The sequence below is a fragment of the Panicum virgatum genome, chromosome 2N (assembly GCF_016808335.1).
Source record: "Panicum virgatum strain AP13 chromosome 2N, P.virgatum_v5, whole genome shotgun sequence".
In the NCBI taxonomy this organism is placed as follows: domain Eukaryota; kingdom Viridiplantae; phylum Streptophyta; class Magnoliopsida; order Poales; family Poaceae; genus Panicum; species Panicum virgatum.
Window position 1 is genome coordinate 19,752,256 of NC_053146.1, and position 23,242 is coordinate 19,775,497.

General features: G+C 44.9%; 1 protein-coding gene across 1 annotated transcript; it reads left to right on the top strand.

The window, feature by feature from the left end:
• Positions 1 to 13,267: 13,267 nt before the first annotated feature.
• Positions 13,268 to 14,938, top strand: LOC120662475. Its single transcript, XM_039941615.1, has one exon. The coding sequence runs from the start codon at positions 13,268 to 13,270 to the stop codon at positions 14,936 to 14,938; it is 1,671 nt and encodes a 556-aa protein (XP_039797549.1).
• Positions 14,939 to 23,242: the final 8,304 nt, after the last annotated feature.

Below are 23,242 nucleotides of genomic sequence, written 5' to 3' on the forward strand. Positions count from 1 at the left end.
TCCCGCTGTCGGAGCCAATCTAATGTCAGATGAGTTTGCCTTAGCCTTTCTAGGCAATTACAAACTCACTCCGATAGACAGACAGTTCAAGAGACCTTCAGGTTCTCTTACGAGTAGCTACGGGATAATCACCGATGTGCCATTTTGACACAATGATGTCAAAATCCGTCTGAACTTCCATATCTTCGAAGATCTCAACTTTGATTTCTTGATAGGACATCCCCTTAAGGCTCTCTTTACGAATGTTCCTAAAGACGGATGTTTAAACATCAAATTAGGGAAGGACACGTTCCACATCCCCGTGGATCGAGAATTGACATGCTTAGTGGAAGATCTCCCTATTCCAGAGCCATTTGAGGAAATAATGGCCACTTCCACTTTCGAGTCTTTTTACTCGGACCTCGAGGAGGATATCGAGGAAATGCCGGAAGAAGTCAGCGATGCAGAAGAAGAACCCGGTGATACTTCTGAACTGCTCGCGACTGAGAAGCCATCATGACCTCCGATTGAGCTAAAGCCTTTACCTTCAGGGCTTAGATACGCCTTCCTGAATAGCGATGTAGAGTCTCCCGTAATCATCAGCGACAAACTTTCAGAAGAGGAGACGAATAAGCTCATCGCCATTCTAGAAAAGCATCGATCGGTCTTAGGCTATACCCTACAAGACCTCAAGGGCATCAATCCTGCCCTCTGTATCCACCGAATCCCATTGGATCGATCCCGCAATAGCACCTTCCAGAGAACCCCAAAGAAGGTTGAACAACGCTATGAGGGAGGTGGTGAAAAAAGAGGTTCTTAAACTCCTAGATGCTGGAATTATCTATCATGTTCCGCATAGTGAGTGGGTAAGCCCAGTCCAAGTCACGGCATGACGGTGGTGGAAAATAGCAAGAACGAGCTAATTCCCCAATGAACCGTCATGGGATGGAGGATGGGTATAGATTACAGAAAACTCAACAAGGCTACTAAGAAGGACCACTTCCCACTACCCTTCATCGATGAGATGTTAGAGCGATTGGCGAAGCACTCCTACTTTTGTTTCCTTGATGGTTATTCTAGTTACCATCAAATACCCATCCATCCCGAGGATCAGAGCAAGACCATGTTCACATGCCCCTATGGAACATATGCCTGCCGACGAATGTCGTTTGGGTTATGTAACGCACCCGCGTCGTTCCAAAGGTGCATGATCTCCATTTTCTCCGACATGATCGAAGAAATTATGGAAGTCTTCATGGACGACTTCTCGGTCTATGGGACAACCTTCGATCACTATCTAGAGAATTTAGATAGAGTCTTGCAGAGATACCAAGAGAAGGACCTGATCCTCAACTGGGAGAAATGTCAGTTCATGGTCCGTGAAGGCATTGTTTTAGGACACTTAGTGTCCGAAAGAGAGACAGAGGTGGATAAGGCGAAGATTGAAGTCATTGAACAACTTCCGCCTCCCATCAATGTGAAAGGAATCAAAAGCTACCTTGACCATGCCAGATTCTATCGAAGGTTCATCGCGAACTTCTCCCAGATCGCTAGACCCCTCACAAGTCTCCTAGCCAAGGATGTTCCTTTCCAATTCACAGATGAGTGCCATAAAGCCTTTGTTACTCTTGAAAAGGCACTCATCTCAGCTCCAATCATTCAACCCCCAGATTGGAAGCTCCCATTCGAGATCATGTGTGATGCTAGTGACTATGCGGTGGGGGCCGTACTTGGTCAAACCAAGGATAAGAAGCATCATGCGATCGCGTACGCAAGTAAGACACTCACTGGAGCTCAGCTCAATTATGCCACAACAGAAAAAGAACTCCTAGCAGTTGTCTTTGCTATCGACAAGTTTAGATCCTATCTAGTGGGTACCAAGGTCATCGTCTATACAGACCATGCCGCACTCAAGTACCTCTTCACTAAGAAGGATGCTAAACCAAGGTTGATCAGATGGATTCTTCTACTCCAAGAGTTTGATTTGGAAATTAAAGATAAGAAAGAAGTAGAGAATTCAGTGGCGGATCATTTATCACGCATGACCAATACGAATACCCAAGACCTGCCGATAAATGACTTCCTGTGGGATCATATGCTTCTCAAAGTTACAGCTTCGCACCCCTGGTATGCGAATATCGTGAACTTCATGGTCTCGGGGTATGTACCCCCAGGGGGGAGCAAAAAGAAGTTAGTTCAAGAGAGCAGACGCCACTTATGGGATGCACCATATCTGTACCGAGTCTGTACAGATGGGTTACTCAGACGTTGTGTACCTACGGTAGAAGGACAAAAGATCATAGAGAAATGCCATGCAACACCATATGGAGGTCACTATGGTGTATTTCGCACTCAAGCGAAAATCTGGCAGAGTGGTTTCTATTGGCCACCTATGTACGAAGATACAAAGAACTTCATCTGCAGATGTCCAAACTGCCAGAGGCATGGAGGGATCACAGCTCACAACTCAATTCCCCTAAACTACAATCTTCAAGTTGAACTTTTTGATGTTTGGGGTATTGACTATATGGTGCCCTTTATGAAATCCCAAGGATGTGAGTATATCTTAGTCACCGTAGATTACGTCTCCAAATGGGTCGAAGCCATGCCATGTAGAGCCACTGATGCAAAGCATGCCCGTAAGATGTTCCATGAGATTATCTTTCTAAGGTTTGGCACACCGCGGATGGTAATCAGTGACGGAGGGTCACACTTCATTGACTCAGCCTTCCGGAACTTCCTCAAGGAACTAGGGACAAGGCACAACATCGTGACCCCGTACCACCCTCAGACCAGCGGTCAAGCAGAAACATCTAACAAGCAAATCAAGAATATTCTGCAGAAGACCGTGAATGAGATGGGAAGGGGATGGAAGCTGAAATTACCGGATGCACTTTGGGCATACCGGACATCATACAAGACACCCATTGGAATGTCACCCTATCAGCTTGTCTACGGGAAAACTTGCCACTTACCTGTAGAGCTGGAGCACAGAGCACACTGGGCCATCCGGAGGTGGAACATGGATCTTAAAATAGCCAGAGAGTACCGGAAGCGACAGATCTCAGAACTGGAGGAATGGAGAGATAAAGCTTATCATAGTGCCTCGATCTACAAAGAAAGAACCAAGAGATGGCACGATAAGCGGTTGAAGCCTAAGAACTTCAATCGCGGAGACAAGGTATTGCTCTTTAATTCTAGGGTCAAGTTATTTGGTCATGGGAAATTACGAAGCAAACGGAAAGGACTGTATCACGTCATCGACACATCACCACATGGAGCCATCACGATACAAGATGACGATGGTAACGCCTATAAGGTAAATGGTCAACGACTCAAGCTTTTTCTGGACCATAATAAAGCTCTTGATGAGGAGATAGACATGATTGACTTAGTTGATCCCATACTTACATTCAAAAAGAGCCATATAGGCCAAAAGGGCAGGTGGGCCCATCCTACCTCTCAAACTTATAACCCCACCAGTTGACCCATGCAAGCTGGGGCCCACTGGGGCCCAGCCTGGGCCGGCCGACCTATAGGTCGGCCAACTCTGGGCCAGCCCCAGTGAGGCCCAGCTTCGGGGCACGGCCTCCTTGACCCACCTAAAGTCCAACTCCGCGGGTGTAAGGATCACTGGGGTGTCAGACCCTAGAGGGGGAGGGGGTGAATTGGGTCGCTAATCACTTTTTAACCTAGGGCTCAATCTAATTGCATAAGATAAACCTAACATGTCCTACACATGCTAGTTATGACTAAGGTTTATCTATGCTACCCTCTACTTACCCCAAAAGACTTGCAACCTATAGCCAATCCTAATCAAACTAACTAGGAAAGTAAAGGTAAGCAAGAAAGAGTAAATGCGGAAACGTAATACGGTAAGTAAAGTGGTAAGGGAGAGGATATGCAAACTCCCGTGAAGACACCAAGACACACGATTTAACGTGGTTCGGTTAGGACACCAAAGTCCCTCCCTACGTCCACGGCCACTTGTCCAACACGAACAAGTGTGATGCCGAGTCTCTTCGCTTAATCACCGTCTTGCCACGCCTCCAAGGCTCCCGACAAGCAAAGGCTAAGTGACGCCAAGTCACAAAGACGAGGTCACCGCCACCGTCTATCTCGAAGCGTCACCACGGCACCGTCTTCACTATCTTAGAGTTTTAACACCAAGTAGGGGCCTCCTTCCCCGCACAAAGTGTCGTTGCCACTCCACACCAAGTCGGAGGGTCACACGACGAGTACACAAGGTGCTTGCTGCAGCAAGACTTTCTCTCAAGCTAGTTCTCTCAAGAACTAAGCCTAAACAAGCACTAAGCACTCTTACAAGTGTGCTTAAGCCTATATGATGTACAATGAAGCTCTATGGTGGTTGGAGATGATCTTTAGCTCTTGTATACTTCCTTGAACTCCAGCACACTCAAATGACCCGGCCTTGGGGGTATACATAGGCAGCACAAGCAAATATAGCCATTGGAGAAAAGATGCCAGAAATGTGCTTAACGCCGGTTAATCCAACGTACCCCAAAAGCCATCATCGGTTCAACCGGTGTATGTAAACTGCCACTTGAAAAACTAGCCGTTAGCAATTAACCGGTGTATCGCCGGTTTAACCGATGCAATCAACCGGTGTATGTAAAATTAGCGTCAGTTTAACCGGTGATTGTAACTTCTTCACGTTCCTCCAAAAACCACCTCTCTGGACAACTGAACCGATGCAATTGACCGATGCATCGTCGGTTCAACCGGTGTAGGTATTTTCCTCGGTCTTCTTCTGCCAATGCACTGACGTATATAACTTCCGTAGTGTCGGTTCATCCGGTGTAAAACCCTGGCCCGCAGACCTTCTCTGTGATTGCACCGGTGAGTTCATTTTGCCCTACGTCGGTTTAACCGATGATAGAAAAATGCCTCAATTCTTGTCCCTTGGAACCCCCGTAGGGGTGGCCCTTCGGGCCTAGCTACGCCTATCTTCTCTTTGTCATCACTTGAACCTAAAAGCCTGGAAATGTTTATCTTAACAATGATATTAGTCCAAGTGTTGTGTGTGTCATCAATCGCCAAAACATTATATTGAAATATGGCATGAGAGGACATTTTCGCTACAATCTCCCCCTTTTTGGTGATTGATGACAACACAACCAAAGCAAGCAAGATGAATTACAAGAATATGAAATTGATGTCAATTTGAAAAGTTAGAAACTACTTAGCTTGCTTGGATGACATTTCAATGCTCATTTTAAAAGCCCTTGATACCAATTCTAGAAAAAATTGTAGAACAAAGGCTTGTGTGAGGTTTGAACCATATGAGCAATGAAAAATTTTGTACCTTAGTCCATGGGATCATCAAATTGCACTTCTCCCCCATATTGACTAAGTACCTCCCCCTATCACCATGCATCCTTTTGCATTGCATTTTCCATTCCTCCCCCTTGCTAATGGCATCATTTTACTCCAAAATATCTGCTTGCTTTTAGGGTACATTTCTCCCCCTTTGTCATCAAACACCTAAAAGCTTCATAACCACTAGCAACAAGGAGTATTAGTAGCAAAAGAAATTCACTAGTGATAGAGTTATACCTAGCCATGCCTCCCTATATCATTTATCTCTTTAATCTTTGGGAGTTATGGCTTGGTCTTCTTCTTTCCTTGTCCAATCTTTCTTGATCAATTGATACCAAATGTAGGGTTAATTGCAATGTGCATTATCTTGATATCGAAGGATTGAGTGTATTACCATATGGACAAAAAGGAGTGTGAATACAACAAATATCACTTTGAAAGTATGTTAGTCACAAAAACACAAGATATAGAGTTAGCTCCCCCTAAATGTGTGCAATAGTGTTTGAATCACTTAATCAAATGTATGCACTTGTAATTCACATAATGGGGATCAAACTCTATAACTTGAAAACATGACACCAAATGAATACCAAAAAAAATAGGATTGATACCGATTGTAGACTTTGGTATTTTCTTTCGAAAATATGTGTCATGGAGAAGCAACAGTTTTTCGCCCATGTAGGTTGCACTAGATAAGAAGTTAGTACCAAAACAACCTACCATATGATATTTCTAGGAAAGCATAACAAATAAAAGATACCAATTGTAAAGATGAGATCATGCATTCCTAGAGAGGCATTTGAGCTACAATGATGCATGAAGGATATTAAATGAAATTGAGATCATCCTTTTACCTTGCTCATTACCTCATATGTAGGGGAGGGGAATTTGGGTCACTAATCTTTAATCCACAACTTGGCTTTCCTTTATCTTTGCATGATGCATCCCTACTCATGCATCCCAAACCTTGTCAAGCCTCCAAATTCCCCGTGCTTGGATGCTTACCACCATGCAGTGATGGCTTGGCCTCCCCCAAAAACCATGATTCCCCCTTTGATTTTCCCTCATGACTTGATTCACTTAGGTATTTCTCCCCCTTTGGGATATGCTTCCTCTCCTTGAGAAAATACCTTGCTTTGATCCTTATTTCTCCCTCTTTGGAATCAAATCACTTAAAAGGTCTTGCTTCTAAAAGGTCTTGCAAAACAATATAGCTCAAAAGAAGATTAGTATCCTAGGGAGTTAGTTCCATGACTCATGATCCAAAAGTATGATATCAATGAAGATACCAATTGAGAATTTACTATGGTGGATCACTAAATCACGAAACTAGCATGACATGAGCTAAGCTTTCCACAAGTATGTGCACAAAATGATAATGTGAAAATCAAGTGCACAACTAGATGTTATTACTAGAAAGCTTAGATCATATCATGCACGGAGGTAGCTCTAAAAAGGATGAAGCGGAGAGGGTTGAGCACTAAGATGAAGCGCTTGTTTGAGGCTACGGGTCACAAGGTCCTCTATTAGGAGTCACCTCCTAAGAAAGGTCATTATCATAGGTTTAGTTGGGCGCTAGTTTTAATCGAGTTGTTTAGGTTTAGGTCAGTTTAGTTGCGCCCTAGTTTTATTTCAGGATTGTGAACTTTGGCTCCCCGGTGTTAATGCCGGCAGAGCCCCATTATCTTTCATATTTGGTTTGTTTTGTCTATGATCGAAGAGCAGGTCGAAAACAAGTGTGGGGGGGGGAGATCTCATGACGCTACACATTCACGATCGCATTCACACGTCACGTGCACCTCCCGCTCCGACTCATGAGTTTGCATCACCTCACTTGTTTCCTCCCTTTAGCATTTCTAAACATGAGCATATCTTCTCAAACTCTTTAACCTATTTAAGAAATTAGCTAATAAGAGCTCTTGATAGATGCCTTGCATAAATATTTTTCATACTGTGCTTAAGTTTGTGAACCATATTTTATAGGACCCATGATGCTTGGTTGTTGACTAACGTGATATATCTGGTTTAAAGTTGATCGTTTCTCTCACGTTGACCAGATTGGGAATTTTGTTTATAAAAACTGAGTTCTTGGTCTTATCTCATTATCCACCATCCTACCAGAGCCATACGATACTATCCACTCGCAAAAATTTTGTCTCTTGGTTACATGTTGAGCTCGATCAAATACTGTGACCCATTATGGTTTTACTTTATTTACGCATTTGATTTAAGGTGTTATGCCCAGATGAACCTCGTGCTCCTTAAATACTGTCTGATAATAGTATTCAAAAAAAAAGGAGAGAGAGATGAAAAGATGGCATGCCAAAGAAGCATGACCCAAAAAAAGAGAGAGAGAGAGAGAAGATGGCATGCCAAAGAAGCATGACCCAGCAAATAAAGTCAGACATGAAAAGGAGCATGTATTTATCTGTGCACTAACCTGATCAGTCATAAATATGAGTATAAACCTGTGGATCCAATCTTTGATCTTGCAATAGATTTGAGCCAAGCAGATGACATTCTACCTCATCCATCGAAACTTCACACATACCATCAGAGCCGGTGAGGTAAAATAAGGATAAATGCTAGTAAGAAGCTATGAGCAACTCTGAGAGGCCCATGGAAGAGAGTAAGACCATGAACAATTTTTCTGGAAAAAAAATTCTTTCAAATATCCCCAAGTCTGGCAACATGATAGGATGACACTTGAAGCCAAGATCATTCCGTTCTTCAACAACTCAAGATATCATGATAGACACATTCAAGTTCACAAGCAAGAGCAAGGTATGGAATAACTTTTGTGCAGGATATTCTATCAGGAAGCTACCGCTTTACAACAGTCCTGACCTTTACTCGGGACGAGCAAAGGGCCAAGTGTGGGGGATCTTGTTGATGGTCACTAACGACCAATTTTGACCGTCAACTCCTGCACAAAAAGGAACCAAAATGTGGAATAAATACTAGCATAGATTTATTTACTAACGGATTCCACATATGATGTTCTAGAATGTGTGTAGGTGATTTCTAGCCAATTTTACAGTTTAATGGTGTGGTTTTATCCAGGACATAATGTTTCAGCAAATCAGAACACGACACGTGTCAGAATGTGGAATAGATGGCCCACCAGAGCAAGAAAACCAGTAGTACAAGAGCCAATACCCGTGCCAATGAAAAGTGGGCCCAGGAAGCAACACGTGGACCAAAGGGGAAGGTCGGCGGGGCCACTGCCAGGCCGGCCGACCTACTGGTCGGCCGACCAGGCCCATGGGCCCCACCGCCTCAACTTTGACACGTGGCGCTTCCCTATTGCTTGCTTAGGTCGGTTTGCCCGAGATCAGCTGTAGATGGCACCCCCCTTGGCCGTGGCTCCCTCCTATAAATACAAGGGGAGGGGGTAGAGAATGAACACAACACACATCTCACCCTCTCAACTCACCCTTCCTCCCTTGGAGCTTGAGGCCTTCATCCTAGATGCTTAGGTAGACTAGGAGGTGTAGAAGAAGAGGAGGAGAGTGAGGAGTCGGGGGAAGTGCCGGGTTTGTCGGCACTCTTCTCCGCTTGTACTTCGACGGATGCTTATTCGGTTGTAAGTGTTCGAGACTTTCTTTGTTTGTTTATCTGGAATTAGAGTTTAGATCGCAAGTTATCATATCTGCCTTATATTAGTTGATGTGTATATTAGCGAGTAGCATTTGATCTTAGCTTAAGACCCCGGATAGAAAAGGGTAGTCTTGGCTAGGGCTAAGGATAGTAGGGAAAGGCGTAGACGTGGTGTCTAGGCTGGACTATACCACTCAGTTGTCTGATAGTCCCATGGTTTGTAGAGGTAGCCAGCAGGTGGAGACAGCCCTATTCGAGCCTTCTAGTAATCCTCCATGTTCGGATATTGGATAGAGCATCATTTAGGATCTATCGGCTTATATAAGCCGGTCGACACCTTTACCTCGAAGTATAACGGTGACGTGATCTCTTCTTCTAGACATAGATTCTAGATATAGAAAGTCCTCTCTTCTGTCTTCTCCACACCGGCGTGTGTGTCCTTGGATGAGCCTGAACCCGTAGATAGCGTACTCACATTCCTCAGTGGATACGATACCCTGGAATACTTTTGGGTGAAAGCTACAGCGGTATCAGTGCACTTGCGGATTTTATTCGTGACGTTACAAAATACCAACAGCAGTATAATCCATTGGCTCCAATTCTCTAAGTTGGCTTTTAAAATAATCCATAGGTGGTAGACTTCGACCAATACTAGCCAAGATAATTCTTGTCAGCTATCTAGAAATAGCCGATGGATCAATTTTGACTGTCTCCCATAAATCATCTTGAAATACATTGGCTTTCCTCTATAAGCTGGCAAGTAGCCGATTTGTCCTTCCAAACTTCTTGTATACCTTTGTACATATCTTTGATGTCAGCCAATGGAGGTAAACTATATGTACTCATGCAACTTTTGTCCATCTAGCTTCTGTTGAAATAAACTCGGCCAGGACCCCTGCTAGTGTATGCTGAATACTTGGGCCGCCGGCCTAGAGCTGATAGATATATCGACTATCTTGTTGTTGGCACACCTTTTCTAAGTGTCCGACAGACATGGCATCTGGGTATCGTGGCGCAGTCTTGCACCGGCCGATCGACCCCTACGCCGAGTAGAAAGAACCAAATCATGCTGATAAGCCCATGCTGGCTTGCTGCTGGCCGAAAAGAACTATTCGGCCCTCTTCTTATTGACGAGCTTCGTCGCATGTGGATATGAGGATTCATGCTTGCTGATTGGTTGTTGAAAGCATCTAGGCCCGTGGACACTACATGGTAAGTTTCGGTGATTAGTGACAACGTTTGTGACTAACGTGTGTTTTGAAGGAATTAACGTTTAACTGTTTAAGTCGCAAAAGAAAGGAGACCCCTCAAAATCAACATTCAATGACACACTCAATTCGTCAAGGTTAAGGACCTTTCTAGACTCAAGTATCACAAGAAGATGAAGGACACTTGATTTAGTATAGGTTTTATAGTTTCTAGTTCGTGACCGTACTGTAAAGGGGGGTTCGAAGCTAGTAGCTTGACCATTCGATGAGTTGGCCTTAGATTTCATGCATACTTGCTCAAGATCAACTCAAGACCTGCTATAGAACTTAGAAAAACACTTGGAAGCAGAAAGAATAGACATTCAAATCAACCCAAGTCAGAAAATAGAAACAGGAAAATTTCAGTGGGGTCGGATTATCCGCAGTGGCGAACCTAGGATTTTATAGAAGGTATGCCACAATATTTTTTCCACTTGCTATATGGTATAATACCCTTTCAACACTTGTCATCGCAATCGGTAAAAGCCATGGCAATTTGAGAAGCATGTAAACCATATTATATAACTTGTGTCTATTTGTTTGTGCACAAGCTTTAGTGAGAGGTAAGCAAGATTCACCATGCCTTTGAAGCTATCATTTTGTCTCACATCATCAATATAATTGTCAAGTTACAAATCAAGTTTCACCAAATAATGTTGTTAAGGTAAAACTCAGTGTAACGAACATGGCACCATTTATGCCATTTCGAGTGATTTTGGTGATGGTATGACAACGCAATCAATGGGACTAATGGTTTTATTGAGTGAACATTTCTAGATCCCAGGGATGAAGTAAAAAGGCCATATAAAGCAAAACACGAAGAAAAAACTCAAAAAAACACTAAATTGGATGAGTTCTGCAGAAACCAATAGCACCGGAAGAACCAATGCCTAAGCACCGGTGCATCCGATGGTTGTCGGAAGAACCGACACCCTGACTTTGGTGTAAGACTAAGCGCCTTCAATTGCTGTGAGTGACCGGTTTAACCGACGCCCTATGCATCGGTTTAACCGATGGTCCCTGGAGTCACTGCAGCTGTGTCAGAAAGCCAACGGCTACTTCAGTTGCTGTGAGTGACCGGAAGAACCGATGCCCCTGCACCAGAAATTCCGATGCCTAAGAAGAAAAGCTGCTAACGGCTACAAATGGCTAGTTCAACTTGGAGGCCTATATATATGTGCTTCCCCGGCCATTTGAAGATTGCTGGAGTCCCAAGACATCACACACACATCTAAGAACACCTCCAAGTCATCCAACAGCATAGAGGTCAAATCCTTAGTCCTTAGCACAAGCTTTGTGAGTGTTAGTGTTAGGTTAGCTCTTGAGTGAGTGATCAAGCAAGGTTTAGATCCTTGTGCTATGGTTCTAGAGTGAACCAAAATTGTATCTTGGTGCGCCGGCCATCCTTGGAGCTTTGGTGGCTCGCCGGCAAGTCTACGTCCCTCCGGCTTGGTGTGGAGCGGCGTCGACAACTTTGTGCGGGGACAGAGACCCCTCCTTCGTCGGCAATCTCTCTTAGTGAAGATCGGGATCAAGGTGACCATGATTGTGTTTACGGAAGAGACTTGTCGGGAAGCGATACTCTTCGTGAGTGCTTCAACAACGTGGACGTAGGGGCGCCTTTGTGGCAATCCGAACCACGGGATAAATCCTCGTGTCGAGAGTTCGCTTCCTCTCATCCCTCCTTTAAGCTTCCGCATTTCATATTGCAATCTTTGTGCCTCTACTTTCATAGAGTAGTTTCTTGATAGGATTGGCTATATGTTGCTAAACTCTTTTGGGATGAGGGTTTCACACTAAGGTGAACCGTATTGCACATCTAGATAGCTTGTTTTAGATTAAATTTTGTGCAAATTAGTTGGACCCATAGGTTAAGGTTTTTATAGTGCCTAATTCACCACCTCCCCCTCTTAGGCTAGAGCACCCGATCGCTTTCACTCAGCTAGTCTACGTACCTTTTATGCATCAAAAGAAGCAAATGAGTTGGAATGATTGAAGGCAGATATACAAGAAAGCAACTCCATGTCTATCACAACAAATTGATAATCAAGCTCTTAACTAATTTGATCAATGACACTATTATTTACTAGGTGGACCAAAATATTTAGGTATGCCATGGCATACATGGCCCACCCATTGGGTACGCCATTGATTATCCAAGTACCCCCAGGTCGGATAAACATGCCCATGCACCCGGATTATCCGACCCAATAGAAATGAAGGTCGGATTTTGAGTAGTAGTATTACTCAGAGAGCATGTTTTCAGGAGCTAAAAGTATCCTATGGGGTCGGATTATCCGACGGCGTCAATATGCTACGTCGGACAAAAGGTCGGATGATGTACCAGAGAGCATGTTTTTCAGGCAGGATTTTACTATTCAGGACCGGATGATCCGACGTGGATTTGACAGTGTGTCGGACAAATGAGCAGGAGTAATGATCACGGCCGTTGGTTTTGGAATTCAAAATTTTAGAAGAGGACGGATTATCTGACGCATCATCTTAGAACACGTCGGACTAATGACTCGGATAATGACATCAGCAACGGATTTAAAATATAACGGCAAGAGTAGAAGGAGAAGGGGTATTCTTAGTGAGTACATGCTCTTCGTGATGCAAGGGAGCTTAACCCTTTGTGGGTGCTCCAACGTGGATTTGGGGGGAGCGTCAACTCCTCGATACCACGGGAAAAAATCCGGTTGTCTCTTGTCCATTCTCTTTTACATTCAAGCAATTTATTTAAGCATTTTCAGTTACTTGCTCTTTGCTTGCTTGGTTCAGTCTAGGACTTGCTCTTGATAGTTTGCTTCCTTTGGACTAGGCTTTGCATGGTAGTTTGTTTTATCTAGGATGATGGCTATGTTAGTGTGCTTTCCTACCTAGAATAATCATGTTAGTGCGCTCTAGATCTTAGGTTTTTGAACTATATGCTTGGGCAACACTAGTGGTAGGATAAAGACGGCTAGAAATAAAAAAAGTCCCAATTCATCCCCCCTTCTTGGGCCACGATTCTTTCAATTGGTATTAGAGCTTAGGCTCTCTTTTTAAGGTCTAACAACCTAGAGAAATGGCCCCGGGGAGTAGTGGACCACCCAAGCTAGATGGGAGAAATTACAGCTATTGGAAAGCCCGCATGGCGGGTTACCTTGAGGCTCAACCCTCTTGCTTGGGAGGTTACCGACAAATCCATTGGTGTTATGGATGAGGACCATACAAAATGGAATGCTAGAGCCAAAAATGCTTTGTTTGATGCTCTTAGTGAAGAAATCTTTGCTCATGTGCATAGCAAGAAAACCACTCATGAAGTGTGGGAAGAGCTTGAGACCATTCATGTTGGGTCTAAAAAGCTCCGTGAAGAGAAGTACCAAGTGCTAAAGGAGAAACTCAATGAGTTCAAAATGCATCCTAGTGAACTAGTTGAACAAATGTATGCTAGGTTGAATGTACTGGTTGAGGACATTAACGCACTTGAAATTTCTCCTTTGTCTACTAGTGACATCATCCGGAAGATTCTTCACTCATTGCACAAGCCCAAGTACAACATTGTGACATCTTTGCTCTATGAGAAAGATCTTTCCACATTGCAAGTGAGTGAAGTGGTTGGAAAAATTCGGTCTCATGAGATGTTTCTCTTGGGCAAAATTGATCCTCCTCAAGCCAAAGGTGATCTTGCTCTCAAAGCTAAAGGCGAACACAAGTCAAACAAGAAGAGCAAGGGCAAGGCACCTATGTCAAGTTCAAGTGAAGCTAGTGATGACTCAAGTGATGAGGATGATGATGAAGACACCAAGCTTGCTCTCCTCATGAGGAAGACCATAAAGCTAATGTCAAGGTTGAACAAGAAGGGGTACAACTTCGACCCCAAAAAAAATAAGTTCTGTACAAGGAAGCCCAAAGATGCCCTCAAGAAGATATGCTATGTTTGTGGCAAGTATGGTCATCTCTCATACGATTGCCCTCAAGAATCCAACAAGAAGCAAGATGAGGACAATCAACCAAGGCACAACAAAGATCATGATCATAAGAAGGACCATGACAAGAAAGATTACAAGAAGAAGAGGTCCTTCAAGAAGAAAGAGAAAATCAAGGCTTTTCTTGGGGAGTGGATCACCGACGGCGAGACCTCAAGCGATGACGACGATGATGATGATGACTCCAAGAACATCATTGTGGGGATCGCCATCCATGAAGATGAACCACCGCTACCTCCACCACCCATGTGCCACATGGCTAGAGGTAACCCCAAGGTGAATTCCGATGACTCATGCTCTAGTGATGATGATAGTGATAATGAGTTATCTCCTAGAGATCTTAAGTTGCTCCTAGATGAATATAATGACATGATCAAGAAGCTTAAATCTAAACTCAAGTGTTTAAAAATTGTGCATGTTGAGCTTAAGACTTCGCATGATGAGTTACTTGTTAGACACAATGAGGTAGTAGAGACTCATGAAAAATGTGTTGTATCTAGCAAGCAACTTAGAGAGGATCATGATAAGTTACTTGTTAAGCACAATGAACTAGTTGAAAAACATGATGAAGTAGTTGTGCTCAACAAGTCGCTTGAAGAGTCCAACAAAAAGCTTAAGTTTGATTATGCTAATCTAAATTCAAAATATCAAGAACTTGAGTTTGCTTTTGATGCTATTGATGATGAACTTGAAACTCTAAAAACTGAAAACATCAATGCATCAACTTCTTGTGAAACACATGTGGAGTCTTCCAAATCTTTCACTAATCATGATGTCTCTAGTTCTTCCAAGACTAACTAGGATAGGGAAAGGGAACTTGCGGAGGAGCTCCAAAGCTTGACCAAGTGCATGTTCAATGTGACAAGAGGAGAATACTTGCACAAGGAGATTCTCTTCAACAATGCAAGGCACTTTGGAACTAAGGGTCTTGGAATCTTGCCCAAGCCATCGAAGAATTGTCCAAGGTCTCCAGAACTCAAGGATTGCTTCAACAAGGAAGTAGGCTTCTATTGTCAACATTGCCAAGATGTTGGACATCACACAAGGGAGTGTCCTATTCCTACTCGCCCTCTTCCCACTTTGCCTTCAAACTATAAGTCTCAATTTGACAATTATCACTTCTTGTTGCGCAAGCTTAAGAATGGCAAGGTGAAGGCCAAGTTCATTGGCACACAAGAGAAGAAAAAGCTACCTCGCCAATTATGGGTTCCCAAAGTTTTAGTTACTCACATCAAAGGACCCAAAGTTGCTTGGGTTCCCAAATCTCAAGAGTAATTCATTTGTGTGCAGGTGAACTACAAAGTCGGTGAAAAGCATTGGGTGCTTGATAGCGGATGTACACAACACATGACCGGCTATGTAAAGATGTTCACCTCACTAGATGAAGAAGTGGGCGATCACGAGCATGTCACCTTTGGTGATAATTCTAAAGGGAAAGTGGTAGGTTTGGGTAAGGTTGCTATCTCCAAAGATCTCTCAATTTCAAATGTGTTGCTTGTGGAGTCGGTAAGCTTTAATTTGCTTTCAATTGCACAACTTTATGATTTGGGTTTGGTATGTACCTTTAGTGATAGTGGTATAGTTGTTACAAGCAAGGAGGACAAGAGTTTGATCTTCAAAGGCTTCCGGTACAGTAATATCTACCTTGTGGATTTTTCATCTAACGATGCTAGTTTGCCTACTTGTCTCTTTTCAAAGAACTCAATGGGATGGCTTTGGCATCAACGGATTGCTCACATTGGGATGAGTCAACTAAAGAAGGCATTCAAACGAGGTATGGTGGTTGGTGTGAAGGATGTTATTTTTGACAAAAATAAGTTGTGTAGTGCTTGCCAAACCGGAAAACAATTTGCATCATCACATCCCATGAAGGCGTACCTATCCACATCAAGATGCTTGGAGTTGCTACACATGGACCTATTCGGACCAACCACCTACAAGAGCCTTGGAGGTAATCTTTATTGCTTTGTCATTGTTGATGATTACTCTAGATATGCTTGGACATTTTTTCTAGAGGACAAGAGCAAAACTGTCGGGATCTTCAAGATATTCATCAAGCAAGCCCAAAACGAGTTCGAGTCAATTGTAGTCAAGGTTCGAAGTGACAATGGTTCCGAGTTTCGGAATACTCAATTTGAGGAGCTATGCAATGAAATCGGCATCAAGCATGAATTCTCTTCAACCTATGCACCTCAACAAAATGGGGTAGTGGAGAGAAAGAACAAAACTTTGATCACCCTTGCAAGAGCAATGCTAGATGACTATGGGATTTCACAAAGGTTCTGGGCGGAAGCTATCAACACTGCTTGTCATGCATCAAATCGGGTGTATCTCCACATGTTCTTGAAGAAGACCCCTTATGAAGTTCTTGTTGGGAGGAAGCCCAACATATACTACTTCCGAGTTTTTGGGTGCAAATGCTACATCTTCAAGAAGAGGAAGCACCTAGGTAAGTTCAAGAGTAGGTGTGACATTGGATTTCTAGTTGGTTATTCATCAAACTCCAAAGCATATTGAGTATTCAATAATGACTCCCGCATGATTGAAGATACTTGTGATGTGGAGTTTGATGAGACTAATGGCTCTCAAGGGGAAGTTTTTGCTTGTGATGATGTAGGTGATGAACCACTACGGGAAGTCATGAAGAACATTGCCATTGGACAAGTCAAGCCAAAGGAGGAGGATGAAGAGATCATCTCACCATCCACTCAAGATGGAGCCCCTTCCAAGGATGACTCCAAAGAAGAAGCTTCACCAACAATCCATCATGATGAGTCATCCGATGAAGAAGATGAAGCTCCACAACCTCCTCCTCAAGATGTCCAAGATGAGCAAGTGGTTCAAAAACAACTCCACTTTGATGACACCCACATCACAAATGAACAAGCCCAAGCTCAAGCACAAAATCTCGAACCATAAGAAGATTCATCATCTCAACCACAAGAGAGGCTAACAAGAACTTCAAGGAACCATCCCATTGACTTGGTCATGGGTGATCTTACGGGTGGTACAAGAACTCGTAGACATCAATATGCCTCTTTTTGTGAACATTACTCTTTTTTTTCTTGCTTGGAGCCCTCTAATGTAGATGAAGCTCTTGAGGACCCGGATTGGGTGATGGCAATGCAAGAAGAGCTCAACAACTTCACCCGCAATGAAGTTTGGGTTCTTGAAGAACGTCCTCAAGACAAGAACATCATCGGCACCAAGTGGGTCTTCCGCAACAAACAAGATGAGCATGGAGTGGTGGTTCGAAACAAGACAAGACTTGTGGCTAAGGGCTTTGCTCAAGTTGAAGGATTGGACTTTGGAGAGACATTTGCCCCCATTGCAAGACTTGAAGCCATCCATATCCTTCTAGCGTACGTTTCACATCACAACATGAAACTCTTTCAAATGGATATGAAGAGTGCGTTCTTAAATGACTTCATTAATGAGTTGGTTTATGTTGAACAACCTCCCGGGTTTGAGGACCCAAAATATCCTAATCATATTTATAGATTGCACAAGATGCCCTACGGGCTCAAGCAAGCACCTAGGGCTTGGTATGAACGCCTTCGTGACTTCCTCATCAACAAGGGCTTCAAAATCGGGAGGGTGGATACTACTCCCTTCACCAAGATCATCAACAAAGAACTCTTCATATGTCAAATCTATATTGATGATATTATTTTTGGTTCAACTAACCCTACTCTTTGCAAAGAATTTGGAAACATGATGGCTAGGGAATTCGAGATATCTAAGATCGGTAAGCTCAACTTCTTCCTTGGTTTTCAAGTCAAGCAATTGAAGAAAGGAACTTTCATCCATCAAGAAAAGTACACAAGAGATATTCTCAAGAAATTCAAGATGGATGATTGCAAGCCGATCAAGACACTAATGCCAACTAATGGGCATCTCGACCTTGATGAGGGAGGTAAATCGGTAGATCAAACTCTTTATCGTTCTATGATTGGGTCGCTTCTTTACCTAACCGCATCTAGGCCCGATATCATGTTTAGCGTCTGCATGTGCGCTCGTTTCCAAGCTAATCCCAAAGAATCTCACCTAAGTGCCGTGAAGCGGATCCTTAGATATCTCAAGCACACACCTAGCATAGGTTTGTTGTACCCCATAGGTGCTAGCTTTACACTCTTAGGGTACTCGGATTCGGATTTTGCCGGATGTCGGGTTGATCATAAGTGTACCTCGGGTGGGTGCCACTTGCTAGGGCGTTCTTTGGTCTCTTGGTCCTCAAAGAAACAAAATTCCGTGGCCTTGTCCACCGCGGAGGCGGAATACATTGCTGCCGGGGCTTGTTGTGCTCAAATCCTCTACATGAAGTAAAGCCTCTTGTACTATGGTGTGGAACTAGATAGGATCCCTCTCCTTTGTGATAACGAGAGTGCCGTAAAAATTGCTAATAATCCGGTTCAACACTCCCGCACAAAGCACATAGATATTCGCCATCACTTCCTAAGAGATCATGTGGCAAGGAATGACATATCACTTTGTGGTGTTCGTTCCGAAGATCAATTGGCGGATATCTTCACAAAACCCTAGATGAGAGCACCTTTTGTAGGTTGCGAAGTGAGCTTAACATTTTATATGCTTCTAACATCATGTAATTGCCTTGTCATATAGTTGCATCTCATATGTACATATTAGGGGCTTGTCTAACCTTGTCAAGATAGTGATGAACATGGGTTTTGCATGAGCCGGTGGATCTTTTGTTTCGCTCATGGCATGAAGAAAGATTCATTATGAAGAAGCTTGCCGAGGGTTCAAATTTGACAAAATAGATTTAAATTTCTTGCAATGCATTCTTCTTGCCATATAGATTGCATTCATGTTTAATTCTTGTCTTGCATAGCATTGCATTGTGTTAGTGGCATCACAAAGGAGAAATCACACTTAGAGAATGTCATACATGCTCAATATGTTTTAACAACTCAACAAGAGTGATAAGACAAATGTTGTGCTTTCATGCCTATTGAGTCATGTCCTAGCGAACTTAAAGCTTCAATCTCTAAGTTCATAGGCAAATGGCTCATACATTCCCGTTTTTAAGCTCTTAATCGCTTGGATCTTCATTTGCCTACATTATGTAAAAGCTCTTTGAGCATCTATAAGTATGAGTGTTTGAGAGGTGATGTTGTCACTCGAAAATGGTCCAAATTGAGTGTTTATTGCTTTGTTTTTTCGAGATTTGGATCAGAAGTAGAGGCTTAGTTCCGCAGAAAATTTTCTTAAGGAACGGATAATCCGACACTTGGCACTCTCACCCGTCGGATCATCCGATCCCTTCATCTAGTTCTGTTCTGAGCCCTCTGTCAGTTTTAGTCCGACCCGTTCAAATTCCACCATCGGTTCATTCGACTTCTTTGTTCGGTTTATCCGACGCTGTACCTGTCAGACTAATAAACTTGGGATCTTTGACTGTGTCAATTCTGGTCAACTTCCATCCGACCTGTTACTCCGATGTTTGTGCTTCACTCCGTCGGTTTATCTGATGCTCCCGAGTTCGGCGGGCCCAGGCTGTCAGTTGTGCATATTCTTTCTGTGGGCCCCGCTGGTCGGTTTTCATCCCCATCCTTTTCCACCGCCCGTACGCCGCCCGCCTCCCGTTCGCCGCTAGCCCTCACCTTCACGCGCCGCCACACCTCCGCACTGCCACCACCGCGCCGCCTCATGCCGCCGATCACCCGCCGTCGCGCAGCCGCACCGCCGCACTCGCACCACCCTCTCACCACCGCGTGCACCAAACCCTACCCTAGCGCCGCCGCCGCCCTTCGCCGCCATTGCCACCGTTCCGCACCATCGCCGCCATCACAGGCCGTCTCTACGCAGCAGAGCTCAGCCTAGAGCACGCAGCCCCCGAGCTGGAACCCCCACACTGCTCCTTTCCTTCCACCCGGAACTTGCACGATAGGTGTTAGGTGTTTTGCCACAAGGGCAAATCTCAGAGTTTCACTCCGATTTCTTCAGGATCCTCAGGGTATGGTTTGATTCTCGTTCTAGCATGTGTTGTACTTGTCATAAGATCGTCCTTTGCACATATGCCTTCACACACATGCTCACACACATGTGCACACTCATACACTTTAGAGCACATCTATTGAATAGGAGTGCACCTACACCTTGTACACATCTTTTCACACTCCTTGACACATACGTTGGCACTCACTTGCACTCACTTATTTCAAATCATTAGAGGCAAGTTTCATCCAATAGAATCCATGATTAGGCTCATATTGATCCATTGCTTTGTTAGGGCTTTCTCATATCTAGATTATGATCTTGTACTATTATATAGCCCTATCTCATTCTATTATCTTCAACCGTTCACTTTGAAACAGATGGCAGGTGACAGAAAGGGCAAAGCCAAGGTTGACGAGCAGCCTAAGAAGAAGAAGCAGTCTCGTGAGGAGCGAGGTTGGGAGCGAGCACACAGCCGCAGCTGCTGCAGACCGCCCTCAGAGGCTGTTCAAGATCTGAGAGTCCCGGGGAGCTACAGAGGGGGAGTCAGAGCCAGATGCACAGACAGTTCCAGGCACTCTGACTTTGCGCCGTTCTGCGCATACCCGGGGCCCAGCTCAGACCCCACCTGCTTGTGGTGGTCCTCGAGCCCGTGGGTGGACGCCCTCTGAGGCTTGGAGGCTGCACTCATCCACAGTCAGACAGGGCCGGGTAGACAGAGGATCAGCCTGAGAGTGAGGCAGAGGATCAGTCTGGGGACAGGTCAGTGTTTCTGATTGATGTTCGTGAGTTCACAGTGGCCAGGGTGAGGAAGATGAGATATGTGGATGAGTAGACTTGGTTTCCCATGCAAAGGGAGAGGGACACAGACCCATTCTTTCACACACTCCTCCAGGAGTCTTTCTACTTCGGGTACTTACAGCTTGGGATTCAGATGAGCGAGCACAGGATGCTTCACTGGGGAGCTTTGAGAGTAGCAGCCGGGGGTGTGCCCATTCATCCTTTCTTTGACAGATACCCCAGTTTGCCAGAGCTTCTAGCTGAGAGGCGTCAGTATGTCCAGGAGTGGGTTTGTGTGTTCTACGCCACCCTGTTCGTTGGAGAGGACAGGAAGTACATCATGTTCATGTTCAACAAGAAGATGTGGCGGTTGAACAGACAGAGCTTGGCGAGGTAATTAGGTGCGACACTCTCAGATAAGCCCTACTCACTTCACTTTCACACCTACGGTGACGCAGACCCACCATGTCGCTCGAAGGAGATGATGTTCCCCTCTGACAAGGACGTGAGTATCTTGTTCCAGCAGCCATTCCTCCCAGGCACTCCTAGAGTTCCTAGCGGCTCACTCCAGTTGCCTATGTGCTTCACTTCGCTCTGAAGTGGAGCTTGCTTTTCCGGATTGGCTACAGTGAGGGGATCACAACACTCCAGCAGTGGCTTCTAGTTTACATCCTCGGACGCTTGCCGTTTGATATTGTTGACTTCTTTATCTGTGAGATTGAGGATGTGATCATGGAGGGGCTGACGTCGAGCAGGAGACAGCCGTACGCACACTGGATCAGTTAGATCCTCGCTCAGCTCGATCAGGGTGCTATGATGCACGATCTGGAGATCTCGACCACTTCATTCAAGGATTACTCTCCTACTTCTCCTGACGATGGTCGTAGAGGAGCTCGAGGTCAGCGCAGAGCCGAGCAAAGACTCAGAGAGAGAGCTCAGGCAGAGTTAGTAGCCACCGAGGACCCTTTAGCAGCTGCCGATGCTTCACTTGCAGCTGTAGAGGCCCATCTATCTCAGTTCCTTGCCACAGACTCAGAGCAATCCGAGGACGACGAGGACTACACTCCTACTATTCCCGTCCGACGAGCAGCACACGACGACGAGGCTGGTACGTCTGGGGCAGGAGCACCACGTCACGACCTTAGGCCCCCGACACCGCCTCCAGTTATAGTGGCTCAGGTTGTAGTGCTAGACACGCTTGCTCAGATACTTCAAACACTTAAAGATCAGCAACGTCGTTTTGCCGAGCAGCAAGACCGATAGGCAGACAATCAGGGTTGACTCTTGGCTGAGCAGGCTCGACAGCAGGAGACCCAGGCACTTATGTTCCAGGAGATGAGGCAGCACCAGGAGACAGTGAGATTACAGCTTTTCCAGCAGCAGCAGATGTTACAGTACTTCCTGGGCTGTTTTGGAGCACTTTACAGTCACGTCGAACTTGCCGCACCTCCTCCATCTCCTCTCCCTCCTTTGGACCCAGCAGCTCCTACTAGTCCCGCTGCCAGCCTGCCCCAGACACCCTTGGCGTCGTTCCCGATATTGCCTCTTCTTCACCCAGGGGTGTTTGGCTATCATGTAGATGCCGATGACACCGGATCAGTGGAGACAGTTTCTTGAGCAGCAGCGTCAGTTTCAGGACTTCCAGCAGCTCAGCACAGCTCAGTCTCGACCTCATGCCTCAGTTGTCGCTACTCTGCCGGTTGAGGCCCTTCAGTTCGACAGCACTTCTCTGTCACCGCTTCGACCCTCAGCTGTTCGTGCCTCGGTGGACTCCACGCTTCTCTCGTCACTTGCGGCTTCGGTCTCTCCTCAGACGGAGTCCACGGTCGTCACCACGGAGGCAGCAGTCTCTTCAGCTCCGACTACTTCTGCTGCCCCATCGCCCTCTCTGACCGATCGTGCCACTTCCACTTTTTCGGACGATGACGACGACGACGTCGGCCGCTACATTGCCGCTCCGACTCAGTCTTCTCCGCCCTAGGACTAGTTCGCTCCAGCCTTCCTTTTTGGTGCTTTGTCGCCAAAAGGGGAGATAGATAGGGGGAGTAGAGATAGGGGGTTCCAGGGGGTTTGTAGCATGTTTTGGCTTTTCATGGATCTTGATGTATCAGACATGTCATTTGGCTTTTGTGTATGACTCTATGTTGACATGGCTGTACATGTGGCTTTCGTTTCAGTTATTTATTTGCGCTTTATATTCCTTATTTGCTATCTCTATCTTTGTGTTGTCACCAATCACCAAAAAGGGGGAGATTGAAAGCATCTAGGCCCGTGGATGCTACATGGTAAGTTTAGGTGATTAGTGACAACGTTTGTGACTAACGTGTGTTTTGAAGGAATTAACATTTAACCGTTTAAGTCGCAAAT